The 16,217-nt window shown below is 36.7% G+C and overlaps 1 protein-coding gene and 1 pseudogene across 7 annotated transcripts in view; both read left to right on the forward strand.

The window, feature by feature from the left end:
- strbp (spermatid perinuclear RNA binding protein) overlaps positions 1–16,217 on the forward strand; it is a 184,875-nt gene that overhangs the window by 114,364 nt on the left and 54,294 nt on the right. For all 7 annotated transcript variants that reach the window (XM_069888815.1, XM_069888772.1, XM_069888762.1 and 4 more), the window contains 3 exons: positions 6,378–6,470; positions 11,374–11,582; positions 13,044–13,211. In XM_069888815.1, the coding sequence (XP_069744916.1) occupies positions 6,378–6,470; positions 11,374–11,582; positions 13,044–13,211 (470 nt within the window). The remainder of the gene's footprint in view (positions 1–6,377; positions 6,471–11,373; positions 11,583–13,043; positions 13,212–16,217) is intronic.
- On the forward strand, positions 14,449–14,757 carry LOC138738539 (small nuclear ribonucleoprotein F pseudogene; annotated as a pseudogene).

Raw genomic sequence — 16,217 nt, forward strand, 5'->3', positions numbered from 1 at the left:
CGTGCAAATTTAGTCACAAAACCATCTATTCCCTAATCCAAATCGTTTATATACAATGTAAAAAGAAGCAACCCCAGCACTAGCCCCTATGGAATGCTTCTGGTAACCAGTAGCTGACCAGAATAGGATTCCTTTATTCCTGCTATGTTTCCTGCCGATTAGCCAGTTTTCTACCCATGCTAGTATCCTTCCTGTAATTCCGTGGGTTCGTATCTTGTTTAGCAGCCTTATGTGTTCCGTCTTGTTGAAGGTCTCTTGAAAGTCCCAATACACAATATCCAATGCCTCTCCCCTGTCTATCCTACTTGTGATTGCTTCAAAATATTGCAGAGTTTGAAAAGATTTGGAGGGTGCGGATTGGGATAAGATATTTTCAGGGAAGAATGTAGCAGATAAATGGATGATATTTAAAGGAGAAATTCTGAAAGCACAGAGTTGGTATGTCCCCGTGAGGCTAGAAACTATAGGGAGCCTTCTTGGGAACTTGGTTCAGAGGAAGAGGGATGTATACAATAGGTGTAAACAGCAGTGAATAGGTGAATTGCTTGAGGAATATAAGGAGTTTTTTTTTAAAAAAAGAAAGAAATGAGAAAGGCTAAAAGGAGACATAAGGCTGCTTCGGCAGGCAAGGTAAAAATAAATCCAAAGGGTTTCTACAGGTACATTACAAATAAAAGAATAGTGAGGGATAAAATTGGACCCTTGAAGATCGGTGGTGGGGGGTGGGGGGGGTGGGAGAGGCTCCGTTAGAAGTCAGAGGAGATGGGAGAAATTTTAAATGATTTTTTTTCTTCATTATTCTGAAAAGAATATTGAGCCAGATGAAATGAAATATGGTAGGGAGGTCATGGATAATATAAGGATTAATGAGGAGGTAGTGTTTGGATATATTAAAAAAGATCAAGGTGAATAAATCTCCGGGTCCTGACAAAATATTCCCTAGGCCTCTGAGGGAGGTTAGTGTACAAATAGTGGGAGCATTGACGGAAATATTTAAAATGTCACTGGCCACAGGGGAGGCACCAGAGGACTGGAGGGTGGCTCATGTTGTTCCGCTGTTCAAAAACGGATTCAAAAGTAAACCAGGTAATTATAGGACTGTAAGTCTGATGTCGGAGGTCAGTAAATTAATGGAAAGTGTTCTTAGAGATGGTATATACAACTATTTGGAAGGACAGGGATTGATTCGGAGAAGTCAGCATGGTTTTTTTTACAGGGCAGATCATGTCTAACAAATCTTGTAGAGCTTTTCGAGGTGGTTACTGAAAAGGTTGATATGGAGAAGGCTGTGGATGTTGTCTATTTGGGCTTTAGTAAGGCTTTTGACATGGTTCCCCATAAGAGGTTAGTAAGGAAGGTGGAAGCATTAGGTATTAATGATGAAGCAATGAAATGGATTCAGCAATGGTTGGATGGGAGATGCCAGAGAGTAATGGTGGATAATTTTTTGTTGAATTGGAGCCCAGTGATGAGTGGAATGCTCAGGGATTAGTACTGGATCCATTGCTGCTTGTCGTATATATTAACGATCTAGATGATAGGGTGGAAAATTGGATTAGTAACTTTGCAGATGATACAAAGGTTAGTAGTGTTGTGGTCAGTGAGGAAGATTATCAAAGCTTTCAGGGTGATATAAAACAGAACAATGGGCTGGAAGATGGCAGATGGAATTTAATACTGATAAATGTGAGGTGCTACATTGTGGTAGGACTAATCAAAACAGGTCATACACAATAAATGGTCGACAAATGAGGTGTGCAATGGAACAAAGGGATTTAAGAGTCATGGTACATAATTCCCTGAAAGTTGAATCACATGTAGATAGGGTAGCGAACAAGGCATTTGGTATGTTGGCTTTCATAAATCAGAGTATAGAACATAGGAGTTGGGATGTTATGTTGAAATTGTAAAGGCATTGATGAAGACAAATTTGGAATACTGTGTATGCAGGTTTAGTCACTGAATTACAGGAAGGATATAAACAGAATAGAGTGAGAGTGCACAGGAGGTTTACGAGAATGTTGCCGAGGTTTCAGGGTTTGCGTTAAAGGGAAAGGTTGAGTAGGCTGGGACTTTATTCCCTAGAGGGGTGATTTGATAGAGGTATTCAAAATTATAAGGGGGACAGATAGAATCAGTGTGGGTAGGCTTTTTCCACTGAGAGCGGGGAGATTCAAACAAGAGGGCATGGATTGAGAGTAAAAGGGGAAAAGTTGAAAGGAAGAAATTCTTCACGCAGAGGGTGGTGGGGGTGTGGAGTGAGCATCCGGCAGAAGAGGTAGAAGCGAGATCAATGTTAATATTTAAGGAAAAGTTGGATAGGTATACAGACGAGAGAGGTATGAAGGGTTATGGGCCGCATGTGGGCCAGTGGGACTAAGTGGGAGAAATTGTTTGGCATGGACTAGAAGGGCCGAACTGTTCTGTTTCTGTGCTGTAAATGGTTATGTGGACTGCTCCACTACATGGTTCCTCACTTTTATGGTGAAGCTCCGCTTGAACTCAAGGTCACCAGATCACACCCCCTCCAATTGCCTGGTTGCTTGTACCAAACAACTTGCTCCAAAGAACAGAATTATTTCGCGCATTTATTAAACATCTTGATATTAATGTTAATCTAGCTTGAAAATAAATGAGCATATTTTAATACAAAATGTTGGTTACCTAAAACCAATAAACTTGATGCTATGATTTTTTTGTGATTAAATCCATTTTCAGTTGTGTTAATCAAATGCATCATTAAAACTTAAATAGATTAAGGAAACCTTGATTAGAGGAAGGGGATAGATTAGATTTAGTTTTAGTTTTTTCTTTTATTCCTTTTTTTAGATTAACTTGTTAAATATGGGTTTAAATATGAATGTCATAGATCTTAACATTAAATTAGACAGAATTTACCCTTTGTTTAGATCAAGGGATTGTCTAATGTAGTTTTACTTATTTTCTATCCAGAATTATTGTATAAGAAATATAGTTAAACAATATGGATAGGTTTTTGGTTTACATTTATATTATGACCTGTTATTTGTGTAATTAGAAGACTTTGTATGTAGGATTTATATGTTAAACAATAAAAATATTTTAAAAAGGAAAAAGAATAGATTAAGGAATTTTATTTGTCAAGCTAATTTAAAGAAAAGATTATTAAGGATTGGTTTATGGTATTTTCTGTGTTCTGTAAAATACAAAGGAGTGAATGAAAGTTTAGGATTGTGAGGGACAAGAAATAATTTACAAAATGGTTCAAAGTTTAGATTTATTGTCAGAGTACATACACAATTCACGTACAACCCTGAGAATTTTTTTCCCTGCTGGCCAGGCAGAATTTCTACTTATTGGTAGTCCATAAAAAAAACTGTACTCAAGAAAAGATACATATGCAAAAATGAGAAATGTAAACAAGAAGGAAGTACAAACAAGCTGTAATACAGAAAATAAATATTCAATAATAAATAATGTGCAAAATAAGAGTCCTTAAATAAGTCTCCAATTAAGTTTGTTGTTTATGGTAGCAACTGTTCTTGAACCTGGTGATATGGGTCTTGTGGCACCTATACTTCTTTCTTGATGGCAGCAGCAAGAACAGTATGTCCTGGGTGTCGTGGACCCTTGATGATTGCTCTCTGACAGCAGCATTCTGTGTAAATTTTCTCGATGGTGGGGAGAGTTTTGCCTGTGATGTACTGGGCTCTGGTCACTACCTTTTGCAGAGCTTTCTACTCAGAGATATTGATGCCCCTATTTCAGATCATGATGTAGCCAGTCAGCACACTTTCTACCACACATCTGTAGAAGTTTACCAAGGTTTTCAATGTCATACCAAACCTCCAAACTCTGATAAATTGGAGATGCTTACGGGCTTTCTTTACAATGACATTCATGTGTTGGTTCTAGGAAAGGTCCTCTGAAATATTGACTCCCAGGAATTTAAATTTGCTCATCCTCTCCACCTCTGATCTCCCAATGATCACTGGATCATACGTCTCTAGTTTTCACCTCGTGAAGTCCATAAATCAGCTCTCTGGTTTTGGTTGCATTGAGTGCAAGTTTGTTGTTAATACACCACACAGGCAAGTTGTCAATCTCCTCTGTATGCTGATTCATCACCACTTTTTATACAACCCACTACCGTGGTATCATCAGAAAATTTGTCAATGGTGGTATTATCGTACTGAGCCACTCAGTAATGGGTATAAAGTGAGTAGTGCAGGGGACTAAGAATGCAACCTTGTGGTACTCCAGTACTGATTCTTACCAATCCTCACTGATTGTGGTCTTGAGTTGAGGAAATCCAGAATCCAATGACATAGTGGGGTATTGAAGCCCAGTCTTGGAGTTTGCTGGTCACTGTAATTAATGAAGAGCATCCTGATATATGCATCTTTGTTGTACTTTGTTTGGTGCAGCTGATTGTGTCCATTGGTTACTGTGCATTTAATTCATAATAATTAAACAGGAGAGCTCCTTTGCAGGAGAAATTGCAGATACTACACGAGTCTTTATGTTTTTGTTTCTTTGGATGTGTTCATGGAATTGTTCCCTACAAGCATGCTGCTGGTTCCAAGTACTGTTTCGAAAAGTGAAAATGGGAAAAAGTAATTATTTAAAATAGTTTTTGATTGATAAGACTGGCAGCCAGCGAGTGGTATAGTCACATAACTTTATAGCACAATGTCCCAAAATATATTTGCTCTTTTAAAAAGACGACGTTCATTAAGAAGAAGCGGTAACTGCAGCAGCCACTCAATAGGGGAAGGTAATTTCTCCAAAAAAAAATGTAAATTGTTTGCATTATAGAGTGGTTCTAGACTTGATTGGCAAAGATATTACCCAATGATCTCTATTGGCTGGTCATTATTGCAACTGAAATCTGTATAAAATGTTAGCATGAAATACTGTGTACCAGTAAAATGACAGATGTATCCAAATGTCAGTAATTTCCATACTGTTGGAGTATCAATTGCATCCTTGATCTCAACTGAAATATTAAATAACAGCTAAACATTAATTATTTCCTTCTTAGCTTCAATCCACAGCTTTGGTATGCTTGCCTGTTGATGAATATTCCAGCTTCATAAGATACTGACTGGAACCAAAGATCATGAAGAATGCTTAGCAGATTGGGAATTCCAGCTTGTTGCTCAGTGCTTAAAGCTTTAATTGTAAACCCAAGTTTCTAACTTGTTCTCTAAGCATTTGGGTTTTGAGATAAATAACATGGCTGAGCGGAATTCCAATATCATGTCAACCATAATTTTGAGCTTATTCATAAAAACAAATAGTTTACTATCAGTAAAGAAGTAATCTGGTAATATTTGTTCATTGTAATGCCGAGTACTGAGTAAATTCATTCTTTGGAGATTTGTGTTAGCTGATAAAGTGTCATTTTCACTCAGTATTGGGCAGAACTTAAGGCCTAATTAACGATGTAATTGCTTCAAGATGATGACTGTTACCTTTTAATGCTCTCCAGGTTATCTTAAAAAGAGTTGCAAAGATTTGATTTTTCTTTCTCATTTTGTATTTGTTCAGATACAATATTGTACCTAAGAAACATTTTTATTTAAAAAAAATAGAAGCAATCACATTGGAACGTTACCATGGAGAAATTTTTCAAGCTAGAGAGATTTGTGTTGCTAAAAGAATAAGAGGGAGTGACTGCAGCTTGCATTGCATCCAACAAAAGGCGATGGAAAAAAAACATTAGGATCTGGCAGTATTCCAGAACTCCTATTCCTCAGCAACAGCCCACATTCACTGTTCCAGCCAAGGTGTTACCAAGAGACCCTCATCTCCATGCGGTGCACCTGCCCAATGCTACCCCCTCTGCACTAAGCTGGGGTGGGTGACTCATACTGCAGGATTACCAGCATAGAGTATGGGTTTGTCTCAGGTTTTTGCACCTAGGTTGCTGTCAGTGAGAGCAGATAGAACAGAGATGTGCACCAGGTTTCAGGTCCGGCAGTATTACATCTCCCTATTTAATGCAATTATGATTCCCTTTAGTGCACATTCCATGAGGACACATCATTGGCAATTGCTGAGGAAGGTGCCAGTGTACTTGATCAAAAATCAGTAAATATCAATTATAAGTTGATTCCAGTGGATTACTTATCCTTGGAGTATTGATGAAAATGTGCTTTAAATGAGTGCAAAATTATTTGAAATCAAATCAGCTTTTGCAAAAATGATCCTTAATTTCAAATAGCAGTTTATGAATCTTAAAATTTTAGTTGCAAGTAATATTCATTTAAATAACCAGCAAGATTTGTATCTCAGCTTAGCGGTCAATCATAGCCATAAACAATTTTTAAAAAATTTGGGTCTTTTATCTAAAAATGTTTTTCGGAAAGAGATTTTGGAATGTTACTTTTCAGGACCTCTCTCGGCACCTTTGAAGAGACCATATGAAGATAATATGGGAGATGACAAAGATCCAAATAAAAAGATGAAAAGGAACCTGCGGAAAAGTAAGCTAATGTCCAAATTGCTTAACTTATTGGTGAATGTGTTTGATTCCTGAGCATTTCAATATAATTTTACAATCTAGAATGCACATTTTTCTTTCATTCCAAATACTGAACTTCAAAATGATCTGCAATTTTTCACAAGAACTTTGTGAATTCTGACGTAGAGAATCTTTGTCAACCAACTTGGTTTTAATCCTGACTTTCAAGCTGCTCTCTTGGCACGTTGAATTCTTACAGCTGTTCATTGATGCTTCCATTGAACACAAGGGTTAGTTTTTCAACTTGCATTAGTGTGCCTAACATTTTGATTCAAAGAAAATTACTAAATGATTATTTTCTTAAATTGGTTTTGGGCCATTTGCTCCAAAAAGATTCAAATATGTTTTAGGGCCATTATAAAAACCATTAAGCCAATCAAATTAGTTTTATTTATCAATGTTCTGCTTTCTCATCACTTTCTTCAATGCTCTTTTTCACATTTATCATTTCAGTTGTCCTCAGTGCATGTTCATGTGAAATGGTTTTACCTGAATTCATCTTAGTTTTTAATTTAAAGACACAGCATGGTAACAGGCCCTTCCAGCTCATGAGCCTGTGCCACCAAATACACTGATTAACCCATAAACCTTGCATGATTTTTGGAGTGTGGGAAGAAACTGGAACACCCAGAGGAAACCCATGCAGTCACAGGGAGATCGAACGTACAGACAGCGCCAGAATTGAACCCTGGTCGCTGGTACTGTAATAGCAATGCACTAATCACTATAATAAGTTTCCAACTTATTAAAATTAATTGGTTTCATTTGAAACCTTTAAGCTTTACTGATGTGTTTATTTCACTTTTAATAACTTTCATATTTTGAACATTATTGTTGGGCTTTTCTAAATGTATTCTTTTCTCAAATGATCGACCCAAGTTTATTTCAATGTTCCTCAGAATGTAGATTTCTGAGATTATATTATCTTTATTATCTTCTTCTGACCACTTTAAATGGTTATTGTGTTCTAAGAGTTTATTATTCCCAATTGTAGCCAATCAACTTTATAATGATACTAAACAATATGGACATGCTTGAAGATACTTGTAAAGGTATTTTCATGTATGGATATTATTTTGTTTAGTAATAGATTTCATTAAAGTAGCATTCTTTTATTCGAAAGTGCCAAACCTTAGATGTTGCCATTCTAAATATTATGTCAGTAAACATTTGAGGGAATAGAAGGCTAATAGAGGATAAGCAATGCAGTATGTTTTTATGAAGAAGTAACTAATTGAATGGAATGATTTGAGAAATGGCTGATCTTGATATGAAGGGATGTAGATATTGTGAAGTATAGGTCACACCATACTTGGTGGCATTTATGATTTTTCACAAAATTCATTAATTTGGGTAGAGATAAAACTGCTGATAATTAAATCTAAAATAAATACAGAAAATGCAGGAGATACTCAGCAGGTCAGCCAGAATTTGAAGGATAAAACAGTTATTGCTTCAGATCAATGACCTTTCATCAGAACTGAAAGACTGAAATGCATATTCAAAGTTGCAGAAATGGTGGTGGTGTGAAAAGTGGGGACAACTAAAGGAATAGATGTGTTAGGGTGGTGGCCAAGATATTTCAAGTAATGCAAATGCTTTTGGTGTGTTAGGGAGATAGTGATGAATGATTGTTGATCATAGCTGATCTGTCTGCATGATCTGTCTTTGAACAGATAACTCTGTTTGTAATCCCTTCTAAACCACCTTGTAAAATCCCCCTTTGGAGAAGGGTGAATGGCGAGGAATTCAAGGTTTTATATGGGAAAGATTTCTTCAATTTGCAACCAGATAAAAAGTCTGTTGAAGACAACTGGGTATGGCTAAGAGACTCATTAAATGACATTGTCACAAATCATGTCCCTCATAAACCTATTAAAGGCCGCATGCATCCTCCTTCATTTTCTTCGAAACTAAAACATCTCTGTTTTAGAGAAATTTTTCATCTATGCCTAGAAAAGTGGTGCAAGATTGGACCGGGACAAATTCACCAGAGTGCAAAAGCAAGTTGACAGTACCATTAGTAGTGCCCATAGACAACATGTTTCTGCAATCCTTGAAGGAGAGCATCCAAAGGATTTTTGAAGATGTATGAAATCCAGACAGACAGACAGCACTGGAGTCCAGACACTTAAGGTGAATAACTTTCTGATCACTGAGGACCAGGAGAAGGCAGAAGCTCTTGCAAACCAATTCCAAAATGTCTTTTCCCAGGAAGATATGGATCCTTCATCTTTTCCTGATTGACCACCCAGCCTGTAAATAGACATGCCTCCTATCACATTTGAGGTTGAAGGTGTCAAAAAGTTATTGTTTAATATCAATATAGCAAAAGCTATTGAGCCAGACCAGATTCAGCATCAAGTCCTCAAGATTGCAGCTGAAGAACTAGCTCCTGTTTTGCAGTTTATTTTCCAGCAGTCACTTGACTCAGGAGAGCTTCCCCTGGATTCAAGAAAGACAAACATCACTTCCCTCTTCAAGAAGAGCTCAACCATCAAACCGGCAAATTATTCTCCTATTTTATTAACAAACACCTGCTGCAAATTCCTGGAGCACCTAATAAACAGCAAACCGATAAGGCATCTTACAGTCACAATATTCTTGCTAATAATCAGCATGCATTTAGGAAGCATAGATCATGCGAGCCCCAGTTTATCCTAACAACAAACTTGCAAAGAGAGTCCTGGCAAAAAACTTCTACATCAATGTCACCACTAATTTAGCAGTGCACGATTTCTCCAAAGCATTCAATAGTCATTCCCCACCAAAGATTACATAAGAAGCTTGACTACTACGGTATTCATTCCAACACTAAAAGATGGATTTCCAGTTTCCTGACGAAATGCCTCCAGAGCTGTATGTACGAATGGAAAAAGTTCTGCATGGCGTCCAGTATTAAGTGGCACACCCCAGGGCACAGAGTTAGGCCCACATTTGTTTTTACTCTACATTAACGACATTCACGGAAAAGTCACAAGCACCACTAGACTATTCGCAGGTGACTGTTTGGTTTACAGTCCAATTAAGTCAGATGAAGATGAGGATACTCTTCAAAAAGATCTTGATAGCATGGTAGAATGATTACAACAATGGGGCATGCAGTTCAATCCTTCCAAATGCTAATCCATGCATGTCACCAGGAAGAGAAAACCAGGCAAAGCATCCTACAAAATCTTGGGTGTCACCCTTGATGAAACCAAAATCCAGAATGACTTGTGTGGAATGGTCAGACATATCGTACAACAGTGAAGGCAACAGGAGTCCTAAATTTTCTTAGACTCAACTTCCATCATTGATCAACTTCTGTCAAGGAGAAGTTGTTCCTCACCCTCGTCAGACCTCATTTGGAATATGCAGTAGCTGCATGGGACCCATACACAAAAAAAGCACTACTATCATCGAACGAGTCCAGAGACAGGCAGCCCGATTTATCACAAATACATATGGAAGAGAAGCAAGTGTTATAAACCTCTTGAATTCATTAAAATGGAGCTCTCTCCAAAACAGACGTGACCTGTTTTTCACAAATTGCTAAACTGCTAGCTCAATATAGACTACCAATCCTACACTGAACCCAAATCTGCCAGGAGCAGACAAGGGCACACAACCCAATTTGTAGTGTCATCTTCCAAGACAGATATGTACAGCAATTCATTCTTCCCCTGTACAATTAAAGCATGGAATAATCTTCACTTTATCATACTCACAATCAGACCCAATTAAATTTTATTCAGCTGTTCAAAAAATCTCCTCCTTAAGCACACTCTTCCCCCACTTCCAAAATATTCTGTATGGAATTTAAACTGGAGGATCAAGAACCAATAGTGGAGAGAAAAAAAAATCTGAATTAATTTTACAAATTAATGTACTTTCACAGTACACCTCAGTTGTGAACAGTATTGTATCTTTTCTGAATGGACAATCGGTATGGCAAAATCAGATAGTGGATGCAGAGATTATGGTGAAAATAAGAAGCATCATTAAGTAGTTTTTGAATGAATTTGCATCCTTCCATGACTTAAAGTCAAATAATCAAGTGGTGGTCAGACATAAAGCTGACAATTGGCAGGAACTAATAAAACGGTTGTTAACCAAGATGTAAATATAAAATAATGTGTGGACAATGATAATTACCCAATGGAAGAATGATTTTGTTATGGGATTACAGGGATCTAGGGAAATCTTCCCAGTACAGCAATATCTTTGGCTTGGCTTCGCGGACGAAGATTTATGGAGGGGGTAAAAAGTCCACGTCAGCTGCAGGCTCGTTTGTGGCTGACAAGTCCGATGCGGGACAGGCAGACACGATTGCAGCGGTTGCAGGGGAAAATTGGTGGGTTGGGGTTGGGTGTTGGGTTTTTCCTCCTTTGCCTTTTGTCATATTAGTGGAACAAATGGAAGAGTGCAGCTAGTTTCCCAATCTGAGCTGTCAAGGATATAGCTTGAGCAAGAGTATTAAATATAGAAATGAATTTGAATGCTTTAATGGAATTGTTTCAATGAAAGGTAGACTTATTTAACTTTATGTAGAATAGTGTAGAGAAAACAATATTCATGAGGATTTCTGTCTTCAAAAATCACTTGGCAATTGATTTTTATGTCTGGAGTGGGTTATGGGAATTTTGACAATTCCAGCTGTGAAATTTCCTGGTTAAATGTTTCATTAAAGAGGAATATTAATTAGATGTGCAACAAAGATGCACCAGATTCTTAAAAGTTCAACACAGAACAAATGGTTAAATCTTAACTGCTTTGTATATTTTAAATTGTCATTAAGTGTATGTTAAAGAGAGTAATTCTTTTACCGAGAAAGAAAAATGTCAGGAGCTCTGAAATCTTCCTGTTTATACCAATTTTTCTAGTAATGGAAAACAAAGCAATAGATATTAACCAGCCTATGAACGCTCTGATGAGACTGAATCAGATTAAACCTGGCCTGCAGTACAAACTTCTTTCACAGTCTGGTCCAGTGCATGCACCTGTCTTCACTATGTCTGTGGATGTTGATGGCAAAACTTATGAAGCCTCAGGACCTTCTAAGAAAACAGCAAAACTTAATGTAGCAGTTAAGGTAAGATCCATGTTAGTATGATATAATGCTCTCTTCACAGCTTCTGGGGAAAATGGTAATGGAGGTGAGCACTTATGCTTAGAGAAAATAGACTGACTCATTCAAAAATACTATTTGATCTAATTAGATTTAAATTGTCTTAAATGTTATGATGTAAACAAATACCTAGAATCCCAACTCAAGACTAACAAAAAGTGAAGGACCTTGCATGCTGCAGTATTGATTCTTCCAGCTTGTCTTTAATTCTATGATAAAGTTGCAATTTCTTTTTGTTATAAATGAGCTAAAGAAAATTGCTGGAGAAGCACTGCTTTTGCTTAAATCCACACCGGCTAATGACTAAATTTAAAATTCTTGCTTTCAACATCCATTTCCTGTTTGTATTCATCTGCATAGCATATTTCAGCAGGTGTGCAATGAAGAAAATGATCACTGTTTACATTATTTAAAAAAAGAAACAAATGCCTCTATAATGCTTTAATTTTGTTCTAATAGAATAAAAAGGATTTGTAGTATCCTCTTGTCTCTTTTTAAAATTGTACAATCTGTATTATCTATTTGTTAAAAATATATTGAGCTGTAGTTTTAATTTGCCCTGAGTTTTATCCATGATTGTATTTACTGTAACAATCTACGATACCATTCCATAAAAAACACTAAGGTACAGAGTAAAAATATGAAATGGGCTAATAGATGTAAAATATTTTACTATTTGTGTGAACTTCATATAGGAATTAACTATAGTTCATAACATTTCTTTCTATTTATTAATGTAAAATTATAGCTCCAAGGTGAAATTTATCCATTTATCTGTTATGTTGATCTTTACTAAAGGTAATAAATTCTTTACATTATTTCAGCTGGAAATAAGTTTAAAGTATGGTTTTTTTTTCAGTCTATTCTGTGCAGAAATTATGTTTCCATTGAGTTGCAACATCTGAAATTATTCTAAAAATTCTCCCACTGAATACTCTAAGAAGTTCTGATTTCAAATATTACTTTCTGGGCAAAGGCATTTTGGGTTTATCAGTCTTTTGTTGCATTCAAGTGAGCTGTATTTTTCATTTTAGTTGTGGATTATTTGATTTTTGGTAATCTACATGAATGATCCAAATATATCTTAATAGAACCTTTTGATGACAGTGGCATTGAAATAATAATCCAGAGATCTTGGAATATTGAATTATCGGTCTTTTGATAGCTTTTACCAAAAATACCCATGATAGTTCCTGCACCTATGTGATTCATTCATGCCTTGGCTGACCAACAATTACTCCAATGCCACTATGTGGATAGGAGAGGATGGCCAATTGATTTTTGTTTTGGTCTTGCCTTTTAAATTCAAGAACAAAGCAAGTATTGTTTATAGCTTGAACACAAAGTGCAGTGTTTAAATATTGTTAATGTTTTTTCACTGAGATGAACACATAAGTTATATTTTAATGGTTATGGTCATTGTAGGTGTTGCAATCTATGGGCTGTCCAACTGGTATGGATTTGAAAATGGGCTTGGAATCTCAGGAAGTGGAGGAAAAGTCCTTAGGTGATGATAAAAATGAAACTGTTTCAACAAACTCGAGCAATGATACAGTTGGCTGTGTTTCTGCTACCAGCACCAATACTCTTGAGGTACCAGTCTAAATATTCAATTATTAAAACATTTATGAAATCAGTTTATCATTTCACTTTAGTAAGGTATTGGGGTTTTAAATTTTGTGTATATGAATAACTAAGATGACTATTTTTCAATATTGCATAATTTAAAACATTTCAAGTAAATTTAGTGTTCATTATCTTCATACATAATTTTAATCTGTTGAAGTTGCTTCCCCTGCCTTCAAATCTGGGGTTTTATTGAAAATGACCAGTTTGTTCTTGCTCAGTTGTACAAGTGAATAACTAAGCAGGAGCAGAAACCAACATTTGATTGGTATTTGATTTAAGAGACGTATTTGTAGCTATTTCCGAAAGGCTTGGAAGTATAACAAATAAAACACCTTCAGGCAGTAGGCTGATCACCTTTCATGTTCCATTGGTATTTCAAATTAAATTAGTGAAAGAAAAATCAGATTAAAAATCAATTGTACCAAACTCATACTGAGTGACTCGACGATCTGTCTGACTCCCTGTACATTTTACAACAATTTTACAGCAAAAAGACTTGAAGCAAGTTTTGATCAATTCAGCAGAATGTGATGGCTGTGGATTTGGTGTAGAAAATCGGGTGTTCTTATCAGATCATGCTGATGTGAATAATGAAATAAATACCTTTATTTAATAACCATACTTCCGATTGTCTCCATTAGGTTTAGGATTGGTGAGCGATGCATTTTAATTATGATCCTGATTTACATCAAAGTAGCTGTCCCTGTCATAAATCTTGACTAAATAAGTAAGAATTATCGTATTTTTAAAAATGTAACTTTCATTTCTCAGAAGTAGCCTCTGTCGTACAGTACATCTTCAGAGCAATAAACATGATGCCAGTTGAGCACACACAAAAAGAGGAATTCAGCATGGAAGGCAATAGATAATTAATGTTTCAGGCCATAACCCTTCATCAGGAATAGCTAGAGGGCAGAAGCCCAAATAAAATGGCGGGAGGGAAGAGGGAGGAGCATGGGCCAGTGGGTGGGAGTAGGAAAATTGGGAAAATTTCCATCAGAGAGTCCTAAATCTTTGGAGTTCTCTACCCTGCAGAGCTGCTCAATGCAATATACTTGGAGCCGAGCTAGACGTATTGCTGGCTAAACTAGAATTCAGGGTTATGGGTAGACCAGGCAGGAAAGTAGAGTTGATGCCAAGATTAAATCAGCATGCCCGGCAGCCCCCGTTCCCAGCTGTTGGTGCGTGCTTGCTCAGTGCACCGACCGGGCAGCGGCGGCGTCTCCACGGTCATGAGTTTACCGTTGAATCCGAAGCCTTTCCTCAATGGGCTGACTGGCAAACCCGTCATGGTGAAGCTAAAGTGGGGCATGGAATACAAGGGCTACCTGATGTCCGTTGATGGCTATATGAACATGCACCTGGCAAATACAGAAGAATATAGTGACGGGGCTCTAGCAGGTCATCTTGGAGAAGTCCTTATAAGGTGTAACAATGTACTGTACATCAAAAGAGTGGAAGAGGAAGAAGAAGATGGAGAAATGAGAGAATAATTTAGCTTTTTTAAATAAAATTGTTTACAGGTGAAGAATTTTAGAAATCCAAGAATTTTTTGGATTATATCAGTTCAAAGAAGAAGTCAAATTGAGGCATAATATTCACCTTCTGTTCAGTAACAGTGCAATATTAAGCACTTGCTATACTACTTGCCTTGGTCTTCATGTTAACCATATAACCATTTACGGAGCAGAAACAGGCCATGTTGGCCTTTCGAGTCCGCACCGGTTCACTGATTTTGTGCGCCCTCTTCAGGCATTGGTCCCAGTAGATCTTCATAACGATGCCTCGTGCAAAAAATCTCTTACAGTCTTGGCATATTGTGGAACTTCACTTATACTGGTGTAGTTAATGGATCTTATTCACCTGTAAGAATCTCAGTACATATGTACATTCTACTTATGTATATAACAATCATTTAATTACTATCTTATTAATCCAATAAACCAAACTTTGTAGATGCAACTTTAAGTAGACTTAATTCATTGATAAAATGGATAAACATTTTGCATAACTTTGCATTAAGATTTTCATAAAGATGAATAAACAAAGCATTTGGCTATAATTAAAGTCATAATGATATTCAACTTTAAACAGATACAAGAAATAGATGTTAGCACTTGTATTACATTGAGACTCAAGCATTGTGTTTTAAAGGTCCAATTATAGTTCTACTCCACTTGGCATCAATATTAATGGAAGCATAAGTAACAGCCACATATTTATTTAAAAGTTAACAATTTAGCCCTGCAGATTATTGTTCTTAAAATGGGAGATGTGTAGTGATCTATATAATCTTTAATTTCTGTTGGATTAATCCAATATGATATTTGGTTATATTTGCTCTGTACTGATTGTACTAATCTGAATTGGGAGAATCTGCCTATAGGTAAATTATTTTTCTTGTTGGAATTTTTTTTAGAATTTTAACATCAGCTACTGCCATGAAGGTTAAAAGAAAGCACAGATTGCTTCTCGGCCTTTTGGCTAAGATCAAGTGTAAAAGAAAGCACTCACCTTGCTGGAATTTGCATTCCAAAATCCAGATGAAAACAAGCAAGAGATCCAAAGAAAGCATGAGATTCACTTGCTTATCTGTTCTGTGCTGTTTTACATGAGTCCTTTTGTGTCTAAAAGCAAGTGAATCTAAATGTGTAGCTGCCAAGTCTACTTCCCTTGTACATCTGGAACCAGCAGCTCCTTTCAGCTAGCTTTATTGGATACTGTCTTTTGTGTTTGGAGCATATTCATATTCATTGGAGTGGAAATATTCTATATCCACAGGGTTCGGTGTTGGGACTGCTTCTTTTTATGTTGTATATTAATGATTTGGATTATGGCTTTGTGGCCAAGTTTGCAGATGACACAAAGGAGGAGCAGGTAGTGTTTAGGAAACAGAGAGGCTGCAGAAGGACTTGGACAGATGAGGAGAAGGGGCAGAGAGGTGGCAGATGAAATACAATTTCGTAAAGT

Source organism: Narcine bancroftii, chromosome 1 (genome assembly GCF_036971445.1).
Source record: "Narcine bancroftii isolate sNarBan1 chromosome 1, sNarBan1.hap1, whole genome shotgun sequence".
NCBI lineage: Eukaryota > Metazoa > Chordata > Chondrichthyes > Torpediniformes > Narcinidae > Narcine > Narcine bancroftii.